Raw genomic sequence first — 24,646 nt, forward strand, 5'->3', positions numbered from 1 at the left:
ATGCACACAGGGTTCTGTGCGAACATATTGGGACAGTAAGGGGGAAAGGTGTAAAGTAGATCAGGACCTCTTGAAAGGGGCATTAGGAGCAGGTGTACTGTGCTAAACACTGCAGAGAGGCCTAAGATTGTACTTTGTGCTGCAGGTCTCAGAGTATATTTTACTTGTAATTACTCGAGCAGTCAGGACTTCTGCCTGTTGCGTAGATGTGGGGAATGAACTTTAACTTCCACCATCCCTGGCCATTGGCCATGCTTGCTTGGGCTGTTGCTAGTTGGAGTTCTGTAATACCTGGAGGCCCAAATATTCCCTACTCTTGCTGTAGGGTAACCTAGCCACAGCATACCTGAACTAAGAAGTTCCAGGCTTATCTGAAAGGACAGAAGCCCTAGGACGGGTCAAGGAAGCATCTATACTACATCCTGCAATCCATCTCAACTGCTCTGTTTGCTTTCCTTCCTTTTCCAGGTAAAAGCTGAACTGCGCAAGAAGTGGTCCCATTTCTTGCTGGCATCCCCCTTTGTCTGCATGTCATGCTTTCTCGGAAAGAACATCAAGCACCTGGGGAGATGTTCCAAGAAAGAGCATTCAAACAATAATTGCTTCTCCCTGGAGGTGACTCAGCCTCAGAGCACACAAGTGGCAAAGCAGAGGACAGGCGGCAAAGTGGAGCTAAGCTTCGCATTGAAGCATATTCCCAGAGCAAGCCTCTCAGACAGCAGTGAAGGAGAAGTCACAATGGGGGAGACGACCGAAGAAGTCTTCGAAGAAAGCGAGATTTCGATTTGTAACAAAAGTAAAAACTGAGATACCTGATTAGATCAATGAGGGATCTTGCGCCGTGTGCCATGTGGGAGGCACTGGAAGTATGGGGGGGGGAGCCCGTGAAAGAAAAAGATGAAAATAGCTTCTTAGCATTTCCCTCCAGGTTGACTCTTCCCAGGTAATTCTCCCACTCCCCGCCGCCAAAATTAAAGTCAGCCAAGCCTGGTAATTGCATGAAAATGGCTTCTCCTTGGTCCTACAAGAACCAGATATGAAATCAGGAATAAAAGGAATAGACTGAGCACCTTGAAAGGGCCTGCTGTTTCTCTTAGGTTTCCCAACATTGACCGCCACTATTGGAGCCATCAATCTGATCCCATGGGATTGCTCTGCAGCGTCTCAGAAAGGACAACAATTGCTTAAGTGATACTGTTAAACAAGAAGCTGAATTCCAACAATGACTAAATGAACAGGATTGACATTTAGGAACGTGTGGGATTGTATATATTTATAAGCACATTTTCTAAGCTTTGCTGTAAAAATTATGAAATGCTGAACGGACTTGTTTTTAGGGCACAGCTGCTAATGCATCTTTTAATACATGTTATATACAAAGTTGTGGTTCTTTCTTCCATTATCCTACCAACAGACCTGCAAAAGGAGTCATTATTACTTCCACTTTGCAAATTTATTTTAAACATCTTTATACCACCTCTTAACAGGGAGAAAACTGATATGACTGGAGATGAAAAATCTGAGAAGCTTCAATGTCACCAGATGGAAAAAAAAATGGGAGGGAGGCGGGGGCAACATTACCCAAATGAATCTATTTGTCAAACAGCCAGACAGTATGGTGTGTTTTACAAATTTAGGATGAGTTAATGAGAGAACAAGTGAATAGGTAAGCAAGCAGAAAAGGGCCAAGCTAGAATTTGCAACCAGATCCATGTAACATTTTTTCAATGTAGCATTTTTATTTAAGAAGCAGCAGCCTGGGGAGTGAGGTGGAGGACCAAATGGGTGGTGTGCTTCCTCCTTTTACCACCAGCCATGCCTTTCCTCAGAATACCACCAAGCTGCTTTTTTCCCCATGGAGGAGAAAATATGGGTAACCCTAGGTCCACCAGAAGCTGCTTCACGCCGTCTTGAAATCACAAGCAACTGCTAAGCTATGTACCCACACAGCTCCAGGCCTGCTGTGTTACCTGTTGTCATTTTTATTTCACAAGCTGTTGATCTTACATGTATTTTCACAGATTTAAAAATGGGAAGCTGCCGAATTGTTTTCCTTCCTTATATATTGTACCCACCGTGAAATCCAAAGGCAGGTTTTGTCACGTGTAATTAGTTCTTAATTTATGTGCTGCTTGATGTACAATGACTTCTAAGCAGTGTACAAGTATATTTTTAAAAACCATTGATCAAATCCATACATAACTTTGAAAGGCAAGCGTTCTCTGAAATCCCTCCTGCTGAGTCTCAGGAGGTGGCCACACCTATAGAGATGAGCCATTTTCCAAAATATATATGTAGATAATAATAATCCTGAAGTAAATAAAACTCCAGGACCTTATCAAGCAAATAGATCAACTAAAGCTATCATTCAAGAAACCTGGTTGATATACTGTCCATATCTTTGAGAGCGATAACGTGGCTTGGTAAAATGCCATTCATTCTAGACTGTGCTTCTTGACAGTGGATTTTTGCAGCCATTTGTGCAATTCTTTTAAGACCAGTCATCTTTCAAAGTATATTTTATGGTACATATCCAGATTTCTTGTATGAGGGTTGCTATTATTTCCTTTTAAGATGTTCTGTGTTTTCAAATGTTTTGTAGGATTCCATTGACACAAAGACCATGCCCTTTATACTGCAAAGTTAGCTCTTTTTAAAACAAAATTTCAGCTGTCTTAACCTGTCTTCCTGTCTTTAATGTTCTTTCCTAGTCTCTAACAAGGACCAGGTCTTGGTAGGGAATAACACTGTGTCATTGAATGAGATGAACCTAAAATGGCCACCCAGATGCAAACACTGCTGGATGCAATCCAGGGAAAGTTATACTCAGATCCTACTGAAATTAATGGAACTTCTTTCCATATAATTGCACTTACACTTATGCTAGAAAACAGCAGTTCCTCTGAGACCAGCCTGAGCACTCTGGGATTCATCGCTCTGTTGACGTGCTGAATTAATGTTTACACAAAGGAAGTTGGAGAATGCCCAGCACGTCCCTGTTCCATATCATTATGCTGGTCAGACAACTCCCCAGATAATAAGCAAAACTTTTCCTTTTACTCTAGGAGGGGATGAGTGGTTTGTACACAAAGCCCTCTGGCACACAGCTTTTGTAAGAACACACCAAATAGGCAGGCAGTAATATTACCCAATGGACTATTACTTATTACTCTGTGTAGACATGAAGGTTGCAATGTGCTTTAATTATCACCTGAGAGAGACAGAATAGGTAAAGATGGAATCAATTCTTGTGTTAAGATGAAAACATTGAAACCAAGAAAGTTTTTCCATACATCCAAGGGGTGGAAACTTTATTTTTTAAAAATGAAAGTTGAATGCCAAGTTCTGTATCAGGTATCGAAGTTTATGACTTCAAAACAATCTTACGGATTTAGGTCTGGTTCACATGTTACATTAAGCCAAGTCATGGTTTAGCACGAATGTGCAAGCGTGAAGTCTCCCAGAAAAGAGATTGCAACCACTTTGCTCCTCTCCTCATTTTGCTGATGAACCATGCTAATGACTTGATGTGGCGTTGTACTAACCTGGCTCGATGGTTTAGCTCTCTTCAAACTAATCATGACTAATAAGCTTACTAAGGAATCTTTGGTGAGAGGAACTTTACTAAAAGCTTTTTAAAAGTCTAAGTGCACAATTTATACCAGTCACTTGTATAAATATACCAAAGTCTTGAAGAACTTTAAAAGGTTTGTGAGACAGGACTTACTTTGGAGAGGCCATTTTGATTCTTCTTCAGCAGGACTTCCTTCTATATGCTTGATGATTTTATATTGAATCATGCTTTCCACCAGTTTTCCTCAAACAGATGTAAGCTAAGAGCTTTAAATTTCCTGGAAACCTTTTAAAAAATTGGTGTTATATTGGCTACTGCCCATTCTTCCATTATGGATGCTGATGCAAGTTACTTATTTTTGTTAGAAGATAGTTCTCTCAAATATATATATAAAATCTTCTGATATATAAAATCGTCTGATATATAAATCTTCACAGCCTCTTATATACCTGTACATCTTTTACCATTTTCTTTTACGTAACAAAAACCAACAGGGACTTTAAAAGTAAATGCCTCCAGGCATTGTGTTTGGAGGTATTTTGTGTGGGGGTTTGGAATCTGTGGAGGTAGAGGTGAGACAGTTGCCCACCTTTAGGAAATGTAATAAAATGGCATTAGAAGGGTTTAGCTATTCAGCTACAGGCTGTAACACCAGATTATTATCTTGTAGAATATTGAAACATAATCCATAGAAGGGAATAATACGAGAACTGGACTCAGGGTCACTGACCTCACAGGCCTGATTAGAGGGGTTTTCTGTCTGAATTGTCAAATCAATGTATAAATTAAAACATGTGGAATTTTTTTTGAAAGGGAGATCATTATTTGAAAAGTAGACAGCAGATGCAGAAGATGAAAAGGTAACTGACAAAACCGTGCCAGTCTGATTAGAATGTAGAATATGTGATTGCTGGGATAAAGGGAAAGTGTATTATTTTGATACAAGCATTTTACAATGTTCCTCAACAAGGCTCCTGAGTAAGCTTAGTAGTCATAGAATAAAAGTATGTGGTTTCTTATGGGTTAGTAATTGGCTAAAGAATGGAAGGCAGGAGCAGATGGACAATTCTCAATGAAGGCAAGAAAACAATAGCTGATTATCAGCACTGCATCTGGCAGGGCCAGCCCAATACTTTTTGGTACCTGAGGCAAAACCCAAAATGGCGTCCCTCCTTGGAAGAAGGGGTGATTGCAGATTTACATCAGGAACAAGGGGGAAATCAAGATCAATGTGGGATCAGCTGCTGCTGGCGATCCTGCCGCCAGAGGCAATTGCCTCAGCTGCCCCTATCTGGTGCTATTCAGCTTGCTCATAAACAAGTCTGTGATAACCAGGGAGAAAGTTAAGGATGACATCAAATTATTCAGGATGGGGGAAACCAAAGCAGACTACAAAAGGCTCCAAGAGGGACTTTCCAAACTAGGTAAATGTAGGGGCAGGAGGCAAATAAGATTTAATGCAAACAAGTTTCAAAGATGGGTAAAATGAGCTGACACAATAAAATTGATTAGCAAAAAAATCAAGACAAGCAAAAGGAAGTACACAATGTAAAGTTCATCTATGGCGTTCACTGCTATGAGATGGGATGGCAAGCAGCTTAGATGGCTTTAAAAGAGATTAGACAAATTCACAGGGACCGAGGCTATCAATGTCTGACAGTCATTCTGGCTAAGTGGAACATCCATCTTCAGCAGCACTGCGGCATGTCATAGAATGCTAGATGTTGGGGGAGGAAGTCAACTCTCTCTCTCTCTCTCTCTCTCTCTCTCTCTCTCTCTCTCTCCCCCCCCCCCTCTCTCTCTCTGTGTGTGTGTGTGTGTGTTGTGGGCCTGAGGGAGGCATCTGCTTGGTCACAGAGGTAAACAGGTGCTGTAATATGGGCGCCAGAAAATGGGTATCTTCCGACTCTCATCAGCTGCAGCCACTATAGCCTATAGGGAGCTGTAGTCCAATAACTGGGGGGGGGGGGGCACAGATCCCCTGCTCCTGCTGTACTAGATAGATGATTGTGTTGATTCCATAGGGACTGGGGTTGAAGTCCAACAATCTGCAGAGGGTCACAAGCTCCACACTGCTACTTTAGCAGAAGCTGTTAGACTCTCTGGAGAGCTGCATTTTTGCTTTCTCATGCATCTGTAATCTTTCCCTGTTTATTGGGAGGGGAAATCAAGTGACCTTATATAATCAAATCCAAGAGGCCAGGTGAAAATAATATTTTGGGCTACTTCAACTGATTGCAGACTGTACGGTAGGAAAAAACTGCAACTGTATAAATCAGCAGTTTTAATCTTTGAAACTGCTGTTATTTATCCATGAACTAGACTGATGATGTTTATCTTGTTAGAGCGAGGGCTCCACCTATCCAAATCAAACAACCATCCATCTCATTCGTTTTTCAAGAAAATAAAATGGTGCACTCATTTTTCTTTATATCATCCCATAGCAGATATATCCTTTAAGGAAACAGGTACAAAACCAGCACATAACAGCCTCATTTTGTATTCTTTGTATGGTCAGAATTTTAGGGCGAGAAAGATTGTAGTGTCCTCTTTACTCTGACTCATGGACTAGATACAATCTGCCCCAAGAACACTTTAGGTCTTTAAAATTGCTCTTTACTACTCAGAGCAAGAATAATAAAGGGGGGGGGGAACAACCTTGATTTTATTTGCTTTGCATATCACCTGCAAGACTTCACAAAAGGTGAATTTCCCACATGGAAGTGACTTCTGTATAGGAAACTGCATGAAGTGCCATATACTGTGTCATACAGGTCTTCACACAATGACCTTTATGAAACAGTACCATGGCCTTATGGAATGCAGCCCATTTTACAGCCCCAGATCCACCCAACTCTGGTGCCTTTCTATGATGTATGTAACTCTTCCAAGAGCATACATTCATGCTATCATAGGATACCACCAAAAAGGACTTCCATGGCAGGCCAAGTGACATAACAACTGAATCCATGTAGGTAAAGGCATCATAGATACCAAACATGATACCTAAGGTAAAAGCTTTCCCATGCAACATATTACTTCACAAAACTATTTATTATTGTTATTTGTATTAAGTGTAAAAACACTTGCAAAACAAAGTGCTGTAAAATAAAAGATAATTCCTGCATAAAACTGAAATAGCACACAAATTCTAAATTTTGTACAAATTCAGGATTTGACAATTTCCCGGAGCCAATTGATGGCTCAGGAACCAAGATAACATTTTGCGAACTATATTCACAGTTTTTTTAAAAAGTTCTAATTGATTGTAGTAATCAACAATCTTCTAAGCAGATACCAACAGAGTCTGATGACTTTTACTGCCTAGATTGATTAATTCAGACTGCAAAGATAAAAAAATCAGCACATAAAACTAAAAAATGCCTCATTTTGCGCTCTACGTAACCTCAGGGATCTCCTCATATGAACCAACCTGGACCATGTGGCTGCATCTGAAGGGACATAGTATTTTATCTTTGACTGGGACATGGTCTCTAGGATGCTTTTGGCACCTCAAGTCTATCATTGCTATGAGGCTGCTACAATCAACATGAGGTCACCAAGGCCAAACAAGTAAACAAATTATACTAGAAGGAGTAATTTAGGCATCCTTCCACAAACAATTCCTTAAAAGTAAGAGGCATAATCTATCTCTAATGCCAAAATCAAGTCATGGATCTGTAAACAGAGTTACAATTTATACTGAATCTTCAGAAGATGGAGCATTTGGTTTGCAAAGTTAGAAAACAGGGCACAAATAGCCAAACTGAAGTGCATACCTTAAATGACATGCATGGAAAAAGTAAAATTATTACAAACAGAAAGAAGTGTTGTCTAATTCCACAGGAATCTGCAACTTTGGTATAAACATACTGAAAGGGCTGTTTTTAAAGAAATATAAAAGCTGTCCCAGTGTACAACAGTAAATGAAAGAAGGTTTTACTCAGTACTGGTGAGGGTGAGAAGAGAATTTGCAATTACTTCTAGTAATGCCGTATATCGAGGATGATTCAAACTGGAGAACATGAATGCAGAAGAGTAATACTTTAGACATGTTTTGAATTCTCCTTTGTAACACTCAGAAGAGAAGCAGAGCAACCCAATATTGCAATTGCTAAAATTATCTACCTCAGGTTATTGGAAGCTTCTGGAAACATCTGTATAGCAAATGTTTGCTGGTTGCTCTGTTGATGTAGCAGCAGCTCTATGTACAATTGCCTGGGGTCCTAGAAGCGGCCAGTGGATCTCTGGGCCCCTCAGAAAGTTTGAACCATGGGCCAGTGCCCCGCTTGTCCCCACCCCATCCCCTGTACTCTGGAGTCTAGTTCTAAATCAGTACCTGTGACTGACCTTCAACCGTCCCAGTTCCAGTGTGGCAAATTAAGCTGTTCTTTGTCATCCTGCCTTTTTAGCTGAGCAGTTTAATAGCAAATCCTATCAGGAAGCTGTGGATGGCTTTCTGCACCTTAGGGACCAGTCTTCCCCTAGTAAATGTCTCCTACCCAGCCATATCCTCAATTAGAATTCACCACATGAGTCTTGGCCATTGCAAAATGAGTTCTCCGTCCCCTGCTGTTGAACACTATTTAATGTGAATCGTGGTCACTACATGATGGCCCCCAACTGACACTGTGAATTGTAACAGACAATGAAGCCACCGGGTAAGAAACTCACCGTCAGGGTACCAATCCCCTCAGCAAATATAATAATCGGAAGAGCAATTACTCCCAGTTTTTGAAGGGCAGAAGACTCCTTCTTCAGACTCTCTGTTCAGAATATTTGACAAAACGCAGAGACCTCTAAGGAATTTACTTCAGAATTGCCAGTTTGGAATAATTGGCTGTAAGCCGGAGGAAGTCTTGTGTGCACGCATAGACACACAGACACACAGACACACACACACACAGAGAGAGAGAGAGAGAGAGAGAGAGAGAGAGACTTCAACTTACCTTACATCCTTTTCTCACCACAACTTCATAATCCATTTAATTTCAAGATAATACTCTACAGAAGCACAGCTGCTGTGTTCTTTACTGATTTGCTGCCTTATTGTTATTATTATTATTATTAAAATTTGTATACTGTCCTATACTTGCAGGTCTCACTGTGGATGCAACATAAAAACAGGACATGAAAACACAAAATACATAACAAAAACAAAAACAACCCAGTCCGAGAAATGTCATTCCCTGTTAAACTCAGCAGGGGGGCAGACAGTGGCAAAACTAGAATATGATGACTCTAGTGGTCATTGGCTCTGGTTCCACTTACTGTCGGTCTCCTTGCTTTCCACCCGACCAGTGAATACCACAGTTTCTATGAGTAACAACTCATACAGTGGTGCCTCGCAAGACAAAAAAAATCCGTTCTGCGAGCCTTAGGAAATTCGTTTTGCGAAGCAGCTCCAAAACAGAAAACCCTTTCGTCTAGCGGGTTTTCCATGTTGCGAGGCATTCGTCTTGTGGGGCACCACTGTATTTCAGGCAACAATCTACCCTTAAGAATTTCTGAGGTAAAGCAGAACAAGAATACCCTCTGCTCAGCCAGCCCTTGCCTTCCTGGTTGCTCTAGAAACTGCTGCTAGTTAAAACCTACTCACAGGGCTGGTAGCAGTTTTTATTCACCCCCCACCACCTGAAGAAACCCTAACACATTCTTAACCAGGTGGGTCTATGGAATGACTACTAAAATATCCAAAATATAGATGAAATACTAGGCAATGTGTACATCAAGTATAGGTGGGTTTTGCAGATGACACTGTAATGCGAAATGACACTGAAACATGTTTCTATGTGGCAGGAAAAGGAAGTTTTCTTTACCGTGGATTTCTGTTTTCTGAGTTTTCTGTACAATAGTTCTCAACGTTGGGGTGGTGCCTTCCCTTGGAGCATTGTAGGCAGGGTCAAGTTTTGATGAGCAAAGACGCCTTTGCAAGGAAACAGCAGTCACTTTTTAAGGTGCCAGAGATTTCAGACCAAAGGCTGTCTTTCCTTGGAGGTCTTTTTTAACCAAAGTTGGATGGACATTTGTCAGGGATTCTTTAGCTGTGATTCCTGCACTGACATATTGGGGACCTCCGTGAAATAGAGCCTAGCTTCACCCCTGCCTTTAGAGCCCTTCCAACTCTGCAACTCTGTGATTCTATGACTGCAACACCTTATTTTGTGACACCACGGGTCAGCGTAACAGAAAAAAGGAGCTGATAGCATGCTTTCTGCTGTGTTGCAGTGTCACCACAGAAGATGCTTAAAGGGTATCGTTACAGCAATTGACTCAATAGGGGCCAAGAGGGTGTGCCTGTTCCTATTCATTGAAATACTGCCTTCTTGCATCCCGATGCATGTTAATCCTTTTCTATGTACTGATGTACACATGTACATAATCATGTGGATTAATTCGAGTGTGAAGTGGTCACAGAAATCCTGCTCCTTATTAGTGAAAATAACAGTTCAGCAACACAGCATTTAATGGACTGTACAGTTTATTTTACATGAGATGAGACAAAGCTTTTCAAGTGCATAATACAAACTTGCTAAAATAGAGGAAAGTACAAAGTTTATGGAAATGTTTGTACATAAGACGGGGGGGGGGAATGTATAGCAAATACCTTCAACATTTAAGGGCTAGATCTGTAAATGGGGTAAATCAGTGCAACTCCAGTGATATTAACATTTAGGAGACATACCTGAACTGACAACAAGGCCCTTAAATTTTAACGAGTATTTATTTACCTCTTCAGCTGCAGTGTTTTAGTCATACAATTGCATGGGACAAAAAAGCCACATTAACAGTTTTCACAATGATTAAAGGCTCACTGCTGTTATTGATACACAGAGCTTACAGTAGAATTAAGTTTTTAAATGTCTAGTCAGCCCAAAAATCTGCAGCTAAGTATTATTACAAAGTTCAAAGCCATTACTGCTGGTAGAGGACACATTTGACTGTAAAAATTTAGAAAGTGTTTAGTAAAAGGTGCAGGATAAAAAGACGAGATAAGCAATGCCATTTTTTAAAATCTCTTTTTTTAAAAAAAAAACTGTTTTGGGGAGAGCTAGTTGCTGGCCAGATCTGCCCTCCAAATCTATATCTGCAAAACTGAATTGTGCACTTTCAATTTACTCATGGATGGTAAAAAGAAATACATTGTGAATTTGCTTATCCATATAGCCTGTGATAAGCCTACAGGTTTGTAAACACAAGTTTTGATAACAGGGAGTGTTGCTTTCATAAGGCTACTCTGACATGGGAGACACACAGCGAATTCAGATTCACTGGGAAAATAGACAACCAAATACAGGTAACAGAAATTTCAGTGTACACCAATTTTGGAAAGGAACACAAGGATATATTTGCCAGAAATCAAAGTCAACAATCACAGTTAAGGATGTTTAAGGCTGCAATCCTATGCACATATCTTGGGAAAACTTCCTTCTGAGTAAACATGCATAAACTGCAAGCTCCATTGATTGCAACCAATTCACTTTGCTATTCATTAGATTGTAGCCACCTTCACTTCCTTGCTCTGCAATAAACATTATTGCTACTACATAGACATGATGAATTGGGTACTCAAACACTGAAGGTAGTCTTGAGTTTTTCTGCTAACCGTATTCAACCGATTTAAAAATATTGACAGAGTGAAATTACTACTGTCTACAAACCCCAAACATCCAAAAGGTTCATTACAATTTCCATTAAAAGCATCCTCTTCACTTGCAATGCTTATGTAACAGAACCACTAGAGAAGAACATCAGTTTGAAACAAATGCTGCCAAACTTGGAATCGGTCTGCTTAAATGTTACTGGGCACTCGCTCAAAACTTGGCACAACCTAGGGCAAAAAAAGGCCCTGCACCACTTTTTCAAGGAGTGTTATGTGATTTTCCACTAGCATTAATACTGTAAAAAATTCTATATTAAAAGTGGACTATATTAAGAGTGGACTATGAGCTCAGAAATGTAAAATCTAATAATCTGAGGTGGATTTGTAATCTCTAAAATATTATTTTGCTGTTGGTATTCAAAATGCCCAAACTGGTTGTGCTTTAGACTTACAGCAAGATCTTCCTGGAGTTTGCTTGTGATAAGAGCAGCAAAGGAAAATACGCCCCCCCCCCAAATATCTCAGATTGAGTATTTGAACACAACTGTTCTTTACATCCCTTCTAGATTAAAACCAATCTTATCCAAGATATTTCAACTTAATGTAAGTTGGGGAATTTTTTTCTATTTCTCTTCATTTCCAATTCTTTGTGCTTCCAAAACATTGGCCTTCCTGCCGCCGCCCCCTCCAAATAAGGTTCTTCTTATTTTTTTATTTTTACATGGTCCAAACGTTAGAATAAGAGCATTTAGCTAGATTTCAACAGTATTTGGCACCGTGGAGTGCATAAGGACTAAGAAAGTATCAGCAAGATATGTATCTTGCCGAAATCAATGGCATACCATTGGTTTTCTGGATCACACCATAACCAAACCAAGACAGCTGAGCAGAGAACATATCATAGAAAGGAGCCACCATATCACAATGAATTATGTAGAACACACAGCAGAGGCTCAAGAAAGGCTTGCTGTAAAGTAAATTTCCAAGCACTTAAAAAAAAATTGTAGTTACCTAAATCGACTTTTTAAAAAAGTATCTGTACCAATCCTGATAGCAGGTGGAAGGTTTTCAGGAGGCGTAGGGACAAAACCCCAACTTGGAAATCTGACAAAAATTGTTGTCTGAAATTAGACCACAGCGAAATATTCTTAAGCATGTATGAGTGGGCACAGAATGAATGGACATCAAACTAAACAGCAGGAAGACTCACTGCCATGTAAGTTGAAGTCCCAGTCATATGGGAATGTCAAGTTTTGGGGTGCAGTATTCTTTGTTTCATAGCAATTATGGGATAAAAGAACTATTGTCTTGCTCCGCAATGAACAAAGGCCGCAAGACTCTCAAAACATCACCTTAACAGACGTACACAACCATTAGTTCTACAAACACATTGGTTGACTTGCTTATACGAAAAGTGAAGGAAACTAGAGCCACACAAAAGTCAAGCAGGAGAACCCCATGCAAGATCAGCAAAATGTAAAATACATGCAGTGCCACCTCCAGGCACAGTGTATGGTTACATAATGCTAAATGTGAGCGTGTACACTAGTCAAATTGCTGGGGACCTTTAAAGTTTTTGCCTGCCAGATGCAACTGCATGCTATGCCTTTGAGGTTTTAAAAAAATCCACTGTAACACATCTTAGTTACTATGTATTGTGATTTACGGACAGGATCTGAGAGACAACACCTTTGGTGCAAGTACTGATAGAGCACAATCAGTTCCGAGTTCATGCAACCAACGAATGTTCACTGTTGGAGACATACTGAGCTCAAGGTATTGGACTGGAGAAAGTCTACTTATTTACACTATTCACATATCTTTATCCACATTATATACACAAGTACTGACACTCCTAAATCAAGGCCATATCTGCACTACAGATTTCACCCTCTCTGACAGTCGTCATTCGCTCTTCCTAGGTAAGCCTGGGAACTGTACTTCTGAGGTGACGACTAGGTATAGCTCTAACAGAGAATTCGCCATAATTTCACCCAACTATATTTTCCAGGACTCTTTGGAAGAAAATATCACTTTTAAACTAGCACGATGAAATCACTATTAGTTTCTAATGGAAATATGTACCATGTGTAGAAGCTTCCCACTCAACACTTCCCAATGAGGGATTATTTTAGATGCTTGATCCCACCTCCACAACTGTTGTTGCAGCTATGGGGGCGAAAATCCTTGCAAGATCCATATTTTGTTATTTCCCTGCTTGATAACAAATCTGGGGCATCATGGATACATCTGTGCTACACTTCCCCATGCCCCACTGTATCGTATAGTAATATCCTAGTCTGCCTCTAAATTCTATAGGTCTGCTGAATTAATTTGTAAGGAAAAAAAAAGAAAAAAGGGAGGGGGAGGGAATCAAAAGGGAGCTTATGATCAGCAACTGCCAAACAAGCTTAGATCAGTTATCAGTATCCCAAGTGTCTCATGCCATGTAGCTGTGCAAGCTAAATCTACACGAAGTTTTAAGAATCATTTTGCCCCCCCCCCGCTCCTTTCAAAATGGTTGACTGCTCATTTCATCAGATGTTCTTTCGTCCTCGTATTCTCAGGTTCGTGCCCTTATGCCCACCTGTCACATTTCCCCCTACTCCCACCTTTTAAAAATGGGAATGTAAGCCCATTTTTGTGCTCATAGCCATCCTTACGATGGCACTTCTGTGCTGTTTTCACACCAGAGCCTGGCTAATAATGGAACACTGGATCAGAATGCAGCTGTGAAGGCAGCCCAAGCAGCATTGCTAAGCAAAGCCTAGAACAAGCCTGCATTGTCTGTGACAGAAAATAGCAGAAAATTTTGCTTTCCCTTTCCATTTCACACTATACAGAGGCCGGGCAGCTGGCAAAATTCTGAACTGGATGTAGGAAAAAGTACACGACAGAACAACAGATGTATGAGAAGGCATTCAGAATTTTAATAGTGACTTCATCCCTGTTGTAGGGGAGGGAAGGGGGTGGGGAAATCAAAAATAGAAGGATGACTGTAGAGAACTTGAGCTTCTCCACAGTTCACAAAATTGAGCTTATGGACGATATACTCTGAAAGCATACGGAATAGTCCTGAATGCCTAAAAACACCAGGGCAGGCATTGAAGCAGGGATTTAGCAAGTCTTGCTTAGGAGGCCTTGTGTTTATGAAAACATTGCAACCTTAACAAAACAATAATACTAACTATGGAGCAAGCCCTACTTTACAAAGGGCTTACTTCTGAGTAAATGCATAGATTTGTTCTGTAAAAGATTACATCTAGCAGCAAGAGTAAAGCTATGTCTTAGGAACAGGTGGCATACAAAACTAGTTTGTCCCTAAATAAAGTCAATGAGATTCTACAACAATTATGAAGAGACAGGTGCCCCAGCAGAACAAAGGGTGTGTGTGTGAAATATAGCAGCAGCAGATGGCTACACAAGGATGTCTGGCATGGAAGACAAGCACTGTGCTTAGGTTTTATTCATAAACTATGGGTAATCTTTTAACTTACTGGGCTGTATTCAATTGCAGCATCCCATCAGATCAAGGATTTCCAGATCAGCTTGCCAGTTGGAACAATCCCCCCTCCCACCGTGTTGTTCTGGGGCCCTCCTGCCTCCCAAGAACCAAATTTTTGGGGGTGCAGAATGAGGAGATGGGGGGGAAAGCCCTGCTGTAAAGGCAGTGCTTCTACTGATAGGGTTTATTAAATGAATCCCCCCCATTCAGAGTAAGTGGCTTGTGGACTACAGTCAGTGAGTACCTGACAGGGTATATAAAAAAGGACCAACCCTTTCGTAAGGTCACCAGACCTATTACCTCATTTTCTTTTCTACTAAAAAACACAGATTTGCATCTGGATATGCTCAGAGTATATCTTAAAAAGCAGAGACATCACCTTGCCAACAAAGGTCCGTATAGTTAAAGCCATGGTTTTCCCAGTAGTGATGTATGGAAGTGAGAGCTGGACCATAAAGAAGGCTGATCGCCTATGTGAAACTGGAGAACTGAACAAATCAGTTAGGACTTATTTCATATTGTTGAGTGTTGGCAAGTGTTTAAGCCATGAGCACTGTGTGTTAAAATGACATTGAGATTAAGCAGCTAGAAAACAGATGCAACAAAAATTGGCTGTTCATGAATGGCTAATCTAATGAAAATTCAAGTTAAATATGAACTGATATAAAAGAACCACCTGAAGCGTGAATGGCACTTGCGAACCATCTCATGACTGCAAGTCATATAACAAATGTCATTTTTTAAAATATAAAAATAGTAGGAATGTGATCAATAGCACCCAGAAAGGAAGGACATCCAGTGAGAACACTGAGATGGCACAGGAGTTCAACAGAGGCAATGAGGTTTTGAACTTCAATTAAAGAGAAAGAACATCACAAAATTGGCATGCTGAACTTTTTTTGTTGGTCTCCTTTTAAAAGAGTATTATCATTTGAACAGCTATCTCCTTTTAAGTTTTGAGCCCATAAGTTTAGATGAGAACGAAGCACAAATCATAAAGCAGAACAGCAAAGAAAGTTTCTGAGGACAAGCCTGAGTAGAAACATGTTACACATAAAATGGCTGTACGGTTACAGTGAAATGGTTGGGTGTAATGCTGTGATTGTTTCCCCCTGAAAGGCTTTCTTAAGTCATGAAAAGCAACTATCCATTGCATCAGGTTATGCAGAGAACCAGAAGGGCAAAGAAAGAGGCCATTTAATCTGTTCTTTGCCAACTAATTGTCTATTCAGGATTTGCAAGGAAAGGGCTCAACAACCCCTTCTCCCACTCTGCTTGCCACCCTACTGTTTGAAGCCACCTATATCTATATCTACTTTACATGGCAAAAGAGAGCTTTAAGGAGAACAAGGAAGGAAAAATGAGGATGTTAGAGGGTAGTAGTAATGGCTTGAACCTAATGGAACCGGCCACTCAAATCTTAGAACTCAATGGGTGCCACTTGGTGCAAGACAGAAATTTTAAAGTGCAAACAGGCTGTATCAGCCCAGAAGAAAAAGGTATCTGGTGTATAAAAATAGCAAAACAAACAAACAAACAAACAAACCTAGCACAAGCATATTACCAATTACCTTATTGATCTGCCACATTATAAAAAGAGACTTCTAAATCAGTATATAATCTTTAGCAATGTCTGGGAGAGCTTGCTTTAAATGAGGTGGCTCCTCAAAGTAAAATTGGTAGAGCAGAGTGCAGTGTGATACCTCCAGACTCTGAAGAAAAAAGGAGAAAGACACCAGAAACATGGAGAGGGAGGATAAAGCGTAGGTCACTACAGAACATAGAAAAATGAGACAATTCTTATTTGGTGCAAAGCAGCAGACACACGAGAACAAAATCTGTCAGGTGCTGTTGAGTATTTATGGAGCAATGGCTTAAAATATATTTTGAGAGATGGTCTGTTATTTTTCACAATTTGTGTGGGCAGTTTCACTTATGTTGGCTGATACCTGAGAACACACGTGAAGGCAAATGAGAAGACAAGGTCTATATCATGCAGGGAGCAGACTGCTAAACAGTGACATGTGAGAAGGCCAGGAAAAGGCAAGTGAGGGATGCTCCAGACAATGGCAAGCTGGTTGAAGGATGCACAGAATATGGAAATATGACTCTGGTTTTCAAAACAGGAAGAAGAATTGAACGGATGCCTTGGAAATCTTTTTAATGCTGGGATGTGTCCAAGTCTCAATTTCCCCACACATACCAACAGGATAAATCGTTCTTTTTTGCAACCTTGATGGTCAGTTTCTTGGGGGGGGGGGAGATGAAATGTGTTTCCTATTAGAAACCTGATGTTACACAGAAAGAGGGGGGAAATGATATTTCACTGGAAGTAAAGCAAGGGAAGAGTACGCAAGAATGTTCAAATTAGCTGAAGTTGTGTTGTAACTTATTGAGATAGTTTGCTTGACAGCACCAAACAAAACAAATGTCTCCTCTCCCACCTACACCTCAACCCACCCAGGCCAAAGTGAGCTCATGGAACTCCACTTATCTGCAACACCTATCATCATTCAAAAAATAAAAACATTTATCCAGTGAAATCTGGTCATAGTACAGACTTATGCATTCCAGTAAAAAGAATATTGGAATACTCAGGAAGGACATAAAGGGCTATCTGCTCCTCACATTTGCTTATGACAGCTGATCAAACAAAACACTTGGCAGTATGAGGAACGAAAAGAGATCAGATAAATTCAGAGGGGAAATATTTGTTCTGTATAAATACCAAGGCAAGACAAGGCAAGACAAATGAAGAAAAAAAGAGGGACAAAGAACACCGTGGTTCTTCTCCAACAGTTCTCAACATTTGGGACCTCAGGATCAATTGGGTCCATCGTCATTCACGAAAAGAGCTGCACTTCAGAATGTTAGCTTCAGAATGCATATTTGGCTGGATTTATACAGTCGTTTCTAATTTACTCGTGTTGATTTTTGGCTATCACCGCATGGTGGGAGCTACATGGAACTCGGTCTTCTGAAAAGATTTGACACAGACTGAATTCCTTGTTTTAAAATGGCTGCCATGATGGAGGAGTTCAGGAGCCAAAGGCCTGTTAAATCCTCCCCAAAGAGCAAGTCCCACTTGAAGGTTGCTGTGGCGTGACGCAACCAGAGAGCAATTGGATAAATCCACCTTTTGGGTAACTCATGTTTGAGGTAAGACACATTAGCTAGGAAGTTCTGCCATCTATATAGTCTGTAAACTCGTAAGTTATTTGGTGGAAAGTAAAGCTCAAGCAATGCCTTAATTAATTCGATTTGGCTACAATCTTTCAAGGGAAGCATTCAAAAAGTTCTTTGAAGACTACAGCATCAGGGTCCTAATCACTGTAGCCTTATTATCTATTCAATGGAGGACGTTATTTTCTTCTGGAGAGTGCTGATAAATGTCTGCAATTCTCAGAATATTTCCTCAGGAATTGTCCCTGGCAAAGTCAAGGAGACCATGGGTGGGATTCATTGTCACGCTGTTACAAATGTTCTGCCTACACAAGCAAATCAGCTTGCCAGATGGAACAATCCCCCCTCCTACCGTGTTGTCCTGGGGGGCCCTCCTGCCTCCCAAGAACCAAATTTTGGGGGTACAGGAGGAGGAGATGGAGATGGGGGGAAAGCCCTGCTGTAAAGCAGAAGCCCTCCTGCAGGGCTTCCACAGATAGGGTTTATTAGATGAATCCCACCCCTTCAGAGTAAGTGGCTTGTGGACTGCAGTCAGTGAGTACCTGAGAGGGTATATAAAGAAGGACCAACCTTTTCAAAAGGTCACCAGACCTATTATCTCATTTTCTTTTGTACTGAAAAAGACACAATTTCACAGATGGCCTCACAACAGCAGTCTGCAGTCATGGGAGTCAGAATTTGTTAAAAAATACATATTGTACAGGTTTTACTGTTATCCTCACAACACCCCTGTGAGGTAGGTTAGCTTTATAAATGCCATTTCATAAATTGTAAAGGGAGGACAGGAGCCTTTTCCTCAACCCCCCGCCTTCCCATCCAATTAAGTGGCAATATTCAGGAAGATCTCACTCCTTCCAGAGTCGTGTTCAAATTCACCAGTCTCGTTTGTTTGGCAGAGGCATATTGTGTCTTAGCATTGCTGTACAAACAGAGCATCATGCAAGGAGAGTAGCATGAGATAGTCAATCACAATTGAATAGCAAAACTCTCTTTGTACCAGAAAACAGCCCCTGCAGCTTATCACGAGTGCAGCAACTGCTTGGCTGCTGGCAGCCCATTTTTGAAAGGAAGTATAAAGCGTGGCTTCTCAAACCTGGAATGTTCGATGTTTAAGGCAAAGCACAACAGGAAATGAAATAATGATCAAACATGACAGAAATAGTCCCTACAGGCAATAATAAATATATAAGGAAGCTGACAGCAGAACGTCTCTCTTTTCCCTACTCCTGAGGCTTTACAGAACTCTCTCGAACATGGCTGGGACAAGGAGCCCACCACTTACAACCAGTAACAGCAGTCTATATCTCCATATCCACGGGTCTGATATTACCGGTTTTGTGTTCTTTTACCCACAGTTCCCTGTCTTTGGCTGGATCCACTTTCTGAAGCAACTGATCCACGGGTTCTACTGTCTGAAAGACACAGAAACAACAGCAGTGTTACCATAAGAGCACAAAGGAATGCCTAATGAGACCCCCTAGCAAAACTGAACCACTTCTCCGTCTCCTTCTCCCAGTTCTTCAGATTTGTTTCCTCACTGTGCTCAGACAACATTTCCAACTAGGCCTTGAGCTATTCCAAGGATACCATTTTGAAAGAAGAGCAGACCACAGATATTACATCAAGGAGGCCAATGCGTTTTAATCGTTTGTTTTTTCAAGTCAGCTGTGGTACTTATGCCGTTATCTACACTGGAGGGCAAGAGTTTGGCGGGCTCAATGCAACTCTAAGGCTCTAAGGTTTACAAGGGCCTGCTGAAATACTGTTTCAGAAAGGAGAAAAGGCCAAGCAAACTCACGCTTTGGTTGAACATATCTGTCTCGTGCCGCAACTGTGTATATTGACAAAGGTGCTGCCGAATCATCTCCACTCTCTCCACCTCTAGCCTCTCAAGCTCCTGAAAGGAAACAATAAAAGATTTTCATTAAAAGATGGTATAAGGCAGTATACTTGAACATCAAATGAAAGGTGAGATTGCTTTATGTGAATTTCTTAGTGACTAAGAACTTCACTATTGTTCTCTAAAGAATCCATCTGAAATGAGAACATGGATCAAACAAGAGCTGAAGCAGATGAGGGCTTTACCTGCTACCACAGCTCCTACTATGAATACCCAATCGATAGTCTCTAATGAGCCCTCTCAGAATGCAGGGGCCACTGTAACGATGCACAGACCAGGAAAACTGTTGCGTACACAATGTATGCTGAATTTGCCAAGATAGCTTTTTAAGGTTTAATGTTTTACTATGTTTTAACATATGCTGGAAGCCGTCCAGAGTTGGACCTGAGAATGTTGTGGCAAGATCAGGCATGGGCTGAACTTTTGATAACGTTTACCAGATGGGCACTTATCACTGAAGTTTTGCAAACATAACATCGAGAGACCCAACATGACATACCAGAGAGGTGGTCACCATTTCTTCAAACCACTTTGACTGGGCTTGATTATACAGATCCACACAGCGCATGAGGTCATCTCCTGCAACACACAAAGCAAAGCAAAGAACAGTGAGTAACTTTTTTTTGCAAGCCCACTCATTCGCCCTAAAGGGTACTTAGAAGTGAAAGTGCAGTTATCTACAAGTTTCAACATGCAAGGTGTTAAGAACAAAGAGAATGTAGTGTAGCTAAATCAAACCCATTAGGAGAGAAGTGAGTGGTGATCTCTCCATCCTTATTAATAGGAGTGAAACACAGTTCTCAAACAAATACCGTGGGCTCATCCAGCTGGACAGCATGCCTCACAATGGAGCATGTTTGTAAGACAAACACTGAGAAACAAACCAGTCCATTGATTTCCTACCTCCCAGGTGTGTCCTCCTCTCCCTTCAAGGAAATCTCCCCAAGTCTCCCTGGCCACTGAGGCCAAGAGTCATCAAAATATTCAGAAACTGTGTCATGGAACAAAGGGAAAAATATTGTTTCCCACTTCTTGAAATTTCAATTTCATTGGAATGAGAAACAAAAGTACAGTTCAGTGAGGAAACAAAATGGAGTTTTTGCCCCAAGCTTTGGATATTTATTTGCTATGTCAAATGGGCAATCCATGCTTGTTTTATGGCTTCCCTTTGTTAAACTCCCTTTCCTGGTCAGGAGTAGCTGTCAGGGAGCACCATATACCTGATCTCCTTGCAGCAGAATTGCTGCCATGTACCAGAATGGTGCGGAGGTGCAGCAGGGCAGCAATGATGTCATATGAGCAGAGCCAATCAAGCGCCCCTGCCTAGCCCTCACTGCTACCCTCACGTTGCAGCATACTGGTAAGCAGCAGGAAAAGCTGCTCCTCTTATCAGTTTCAGCATGGATCATTCTAATGCTGCTACTACCTGAGACCCCAAATATTGTTTTCGAGTAGAACAAATGCAGAAGCAGACCCAGGCTAATGCTGTTTTTAAATCGTATGATTTTTTTAAACAAGGTTTTTGAGTCAAGTAGTAGTGAATATCTCTCCTGCCATCTAGTGTACAAATCAGAGAGTATGTATTTTATAAAATGCAATTTACATGGAATCACGAAGTGTTGAATGTAGAGAGCACCTCCAGCACTACTTCCTGCTAGTCACATATTTAATACAAGGAAACAGAGAGGAAATGGACAAATTTAATCACAGAAAGTCACATCACTGAACTAACCAGCTTCAAGGAGTGTTGACAATTTGATATACTAAACTCCTGTCTGACTCTTCCAGCATTACAAAGACCTGCATAATTGGTCACTTTTCCTTAATTGCTCTACATACTTTCCCTCCTCTTGTCTTTCAGATGTATGTTGTGGGGGGGGGTGGCGTGGAAGAAGCTAAATCCTGGAACTTATCAATAGCACCTAAACTTTGGGGTGTCTGTAGTAAATATTTGCGATATAACCAGAAGGAAGGAACTGTTATGAATTCAGTCCTGATCAACACCAAATGTTAAGATTTGGGGAGTTAGTCAGCCTTCCTCAACCTGGTGTCCATCAGATGCTGCTGGAACACAACTGTTATCATCCTTGGCTATTAGCCATTCTGGCTAGGACTGATGGAAGTTGTAGTCCAACAACATCTGGAGGGCATCACATTGGGGAAGTGGAGTGAGCCAGTCAGCATTTGTGCTCTCTTTATCCTCTCACAAAACAGTGCTTCCCGAACTTAAGTTTTCTCCTTAGCTAAAACAGCAAGGACTTTGTTCCACCTAATTTTCTTTTTACACCACTGTTCTTTGTCTTCTTAACACACGTTATCCTCACTCACCAGCTTGGGTGGACTTCCGCCTAGCCTTCTTAATTTCCTCTTCTGTCTTGTTGCTGAGTTTTATCTCCAACTGCTGTGTTTTCATCTCTAAATCCTTTTGCCTCTCCGATAATGCTTTTCGGGCCTTGAAACAAAAAGAAATGACCATGAATTCCTCCTCAGCAGAAAAACAATACCCATTTGCCTCCTCTTTCTCATATCCCTCCCCTCCTTTCAGAATTAATCACTGCAATATGGAACATATGCCCTTGTTGGAGGCCATGAACCTGGAACATGAGCCATGAGACACAGAGATTCTTCCTCTTCTGTGTGATAGTTTTAGCACCACAGGGAAGATTAAAGGTAGTAGTTCAGAGTAGTTCTTCAGATGTGGCAACTATTAAATCATTAGGAATGCTGGAGCATAGAACATTTAATAATATTAATATCAACACTATGTTTGTCTGAGAAGTCAGCTACTTTGGCTTAATATAGGGCATGCTAAAAAGTTGCTGCATGAACTACATGCACTTGTTTCTTCAAACCAAAATAGATTTGGCCGGGAAAGAAACATAAGCTATCGTCGTCTGTTTCTGAAGGTGGAATTGCAAGTTATCCCTAACCTTCAGGCAGCCCACTGACCCCCTCAAATGAACTCATCTGACTGCTTTGGCTTACCTTTTCCACCGATGCATACCGGCTAACCAGCTGCTTCCTCAGATCAGCAATGTGATGGTCATACTTCTTCATGTCTTTCTTGAAGTTTTCTCGGAAGTTGAGAAGGGGTTTCTCCACCTCTGCCTGGAGCTGAAACAAAAGGCAAGGGAAATTTGGTTGAGGAAGGACTAACGGCTGATAATTGATACACCTCTATTTTGACCACAATTCTTTCAACATAGGAAACTCCCAGTTTGCGTAGTGTGGGTGACACACTCTATTTTTATTTTTTTGTCCGTTCATTCATTCAAGTTAAATCCCACCCATCATTCTGAAGGAGTCCATGCTGGCCATCCATAATGGAACAATTTAGAAAAAAATTTAAAAACCCAATTACAATTAAAAATATTTTCTTATCCGCAGCATCTGGTGATTCCAGGATGCCAGGAGCACTATACTTCAGACATCAATTGGAATAGTAACAGCACCGGGGGAGAAAGTATTTTTAGCCCTGTCTCCAAGTTCTGTATTCCTGATTGAAATCTCCTCCTTGAAACTGCTATTATCCCCCCTCAGAGAAAAAGACAGATGCTTGTAACTGTATTGTATTTCCCCCAACAGGACTAGCAAGTGCAGGTGGGGTGGGGCTGGGGAATCCAAAAAATAAGGTGTTAAATAGCCTTTCCCCTCAGCAACGGTGTGCCAGTCAAAATGCTGCACATCCCAATTTAACAGAGAGAAAAGAGCTGGGAGATTTGACCATGCATTTCCCGATCACATCTGTTTTGGCTCTCAAACACAACGACATCAGTATTGTCCGCAAAGCAGACCTATTCTGTCTCAACCAACTGCAGGAATGAAAAAGGCAATCAGGGGAAGGACATTTCCACCCCAAGTCATGACTTAGATGCATGTGTACTACATAACCAGCCAAACACTGACTCAGTGTATATTTCAACATGTCTGCAACAATTGAAACCATGAAGCAGGCAAAATTTGTCTGCTGTCTAATCTCTTAACAACTTGATCATGAGAAGGGCAGTTACTCAGCTGAATCAATAGTCTTGGGACTGCTGTGGATTCCTTCCAGGCATGGACTGATGAAAAAAGGTCACTTGAACTAATAGTTTTCTTTCTAAAGCAGTGCTGTGATAGCATTGAAGGTAGTTAATTTCTACCCATCCCAGATTTTCAAACTGAATACCGCCCCAGCACACATATTACGCAGTAATCACACAACCCATACACTAAACTCCACCCACATTAAATGAGCTTGCAGCCTTGAGCATTGTGATTCCAAGGAAACTGGCACATTTATCAGATGAAAATGGAAAAAAGTTATCTGCAGAACTTGCTTCTATCAGAGGATATGCACCCATTAAGTGATAATTCCACAATGTGCTAACCTATTTTTCTGCTTATTTCTAAGCTGTTAACCTTTGAATAAGGCTGTTTATTATTTTTAATTGGAAGAGCAATTCAATGATAAAAGCTTTCAAATTTCACTATTTTAATGCTTTAATCTTTCCCATGGACTTGACTCATAGGACTTGAAAAAGATTAACTTTGGCTGGTTCAAGAATGGTATTTGCCCAGATATGGAAAGAGGATGCTGTTCCAACTAAGGAAGAGTGGTTAACTAAACTGATGGATTACGCTGAAATGGCAAAATTAACAGGTGTGCTAAGAAACCAAGATAAATTTTTATTATTATTAAGGAGTGGGGAATATTTGTGGAATATTTGAAAAATCATGGTATGCAACTAAAAGCATTGGTAGGGTTAACTTAAATCAAGAAGTTAAAAGTATAAGTAAGATTAATTGTAGAACAATTTAAAAATGGAGTAAAGTGGAAAATACAGTGTTAAAAATTTAAATAAGAAACCACAAAGGGGGGGGGGTCTGACATGTATTTGT

The 24,646-nt window shown here is 40.8% G+C and overlaps 2 protein-coding genes across 11 annotated transcripts in view; one reads left to right on the plus strand and one right to left on the minus strand.

Annotated features, from left to right (window-relative positions):
* The window catches only part of GLP2R (glucagon like peptide 2 receptor), a 39,774-nt gene extending 37,095 nt beyond the window's left edge, over positions 1-2,679 (plus strand). For all 6 annotated transcript variants that reach the window (XM_083490641.1, XM_083490645.1, XM_083490642.1 and 3 more), the window contains one exon: positions 469-2,679. In XM_083490641.1, the coding sequence (XP_083346767.1) occupies positions 469-807 (339 nt within the window). In that variant the 3' untranslated portion in view covers positions 808-2,679. The remainder of the gene's footprint in view (positions 1-468) is intronic.
* A 7,358-nt stretch (positions 2,680-10,037) lies between these two features.
* The window catches only part of GAS7 (growth arrest specific 7), a 146,091-nt gene continuing 131,482 nt past the window's right edge, over positions 10,038-24,646 (minus strand). For 4 of the 5 annotated variants that reach the window (XM_083487598.1, XM_083487599.1, XM_083487601.1 and 1 more), the window contains exons 10-14: positions 22,751-22,879; positions 22,094-22,217; positions 20,265-20,344; positions 19,664-19,762; positions 10,038-19,277 (exon numbers count right to left, since the gene is read on the minus strand). In XM_083487598.1, the coding sequence (XP_083343724.1) occupies positions 19,164-19,277; positions 19,664-19,762; positions 20,265-20,344; positions 22,094-22,217; positions 22,751-22,879 (546 nt within the window). In that variant the 3' untranslated portion in view covers positions 10,038-19,163. The remainder of the gene's footprint in view (positions 19,278-19,663; positions 19,763-20,264; positions 20,345-22,093; positions 22,218-22,750; positions 22,880-24,646) is intronic. The other variant, XR_014522122.1, reaches the window with a different exon arrangement.

The sequence above is a fragment of the Podarcis liolepis genome (assembly GCF_965112155.1).
Source record: "Podarcis liolepis genome assembly, chromosome: 2".
Taxonomy (NCBI): Eukaryota; Metazoa; Chordata; class Lepidosauria; order Squamata; family Lacertidae; genus Podarcis; species Podarcis liolepis.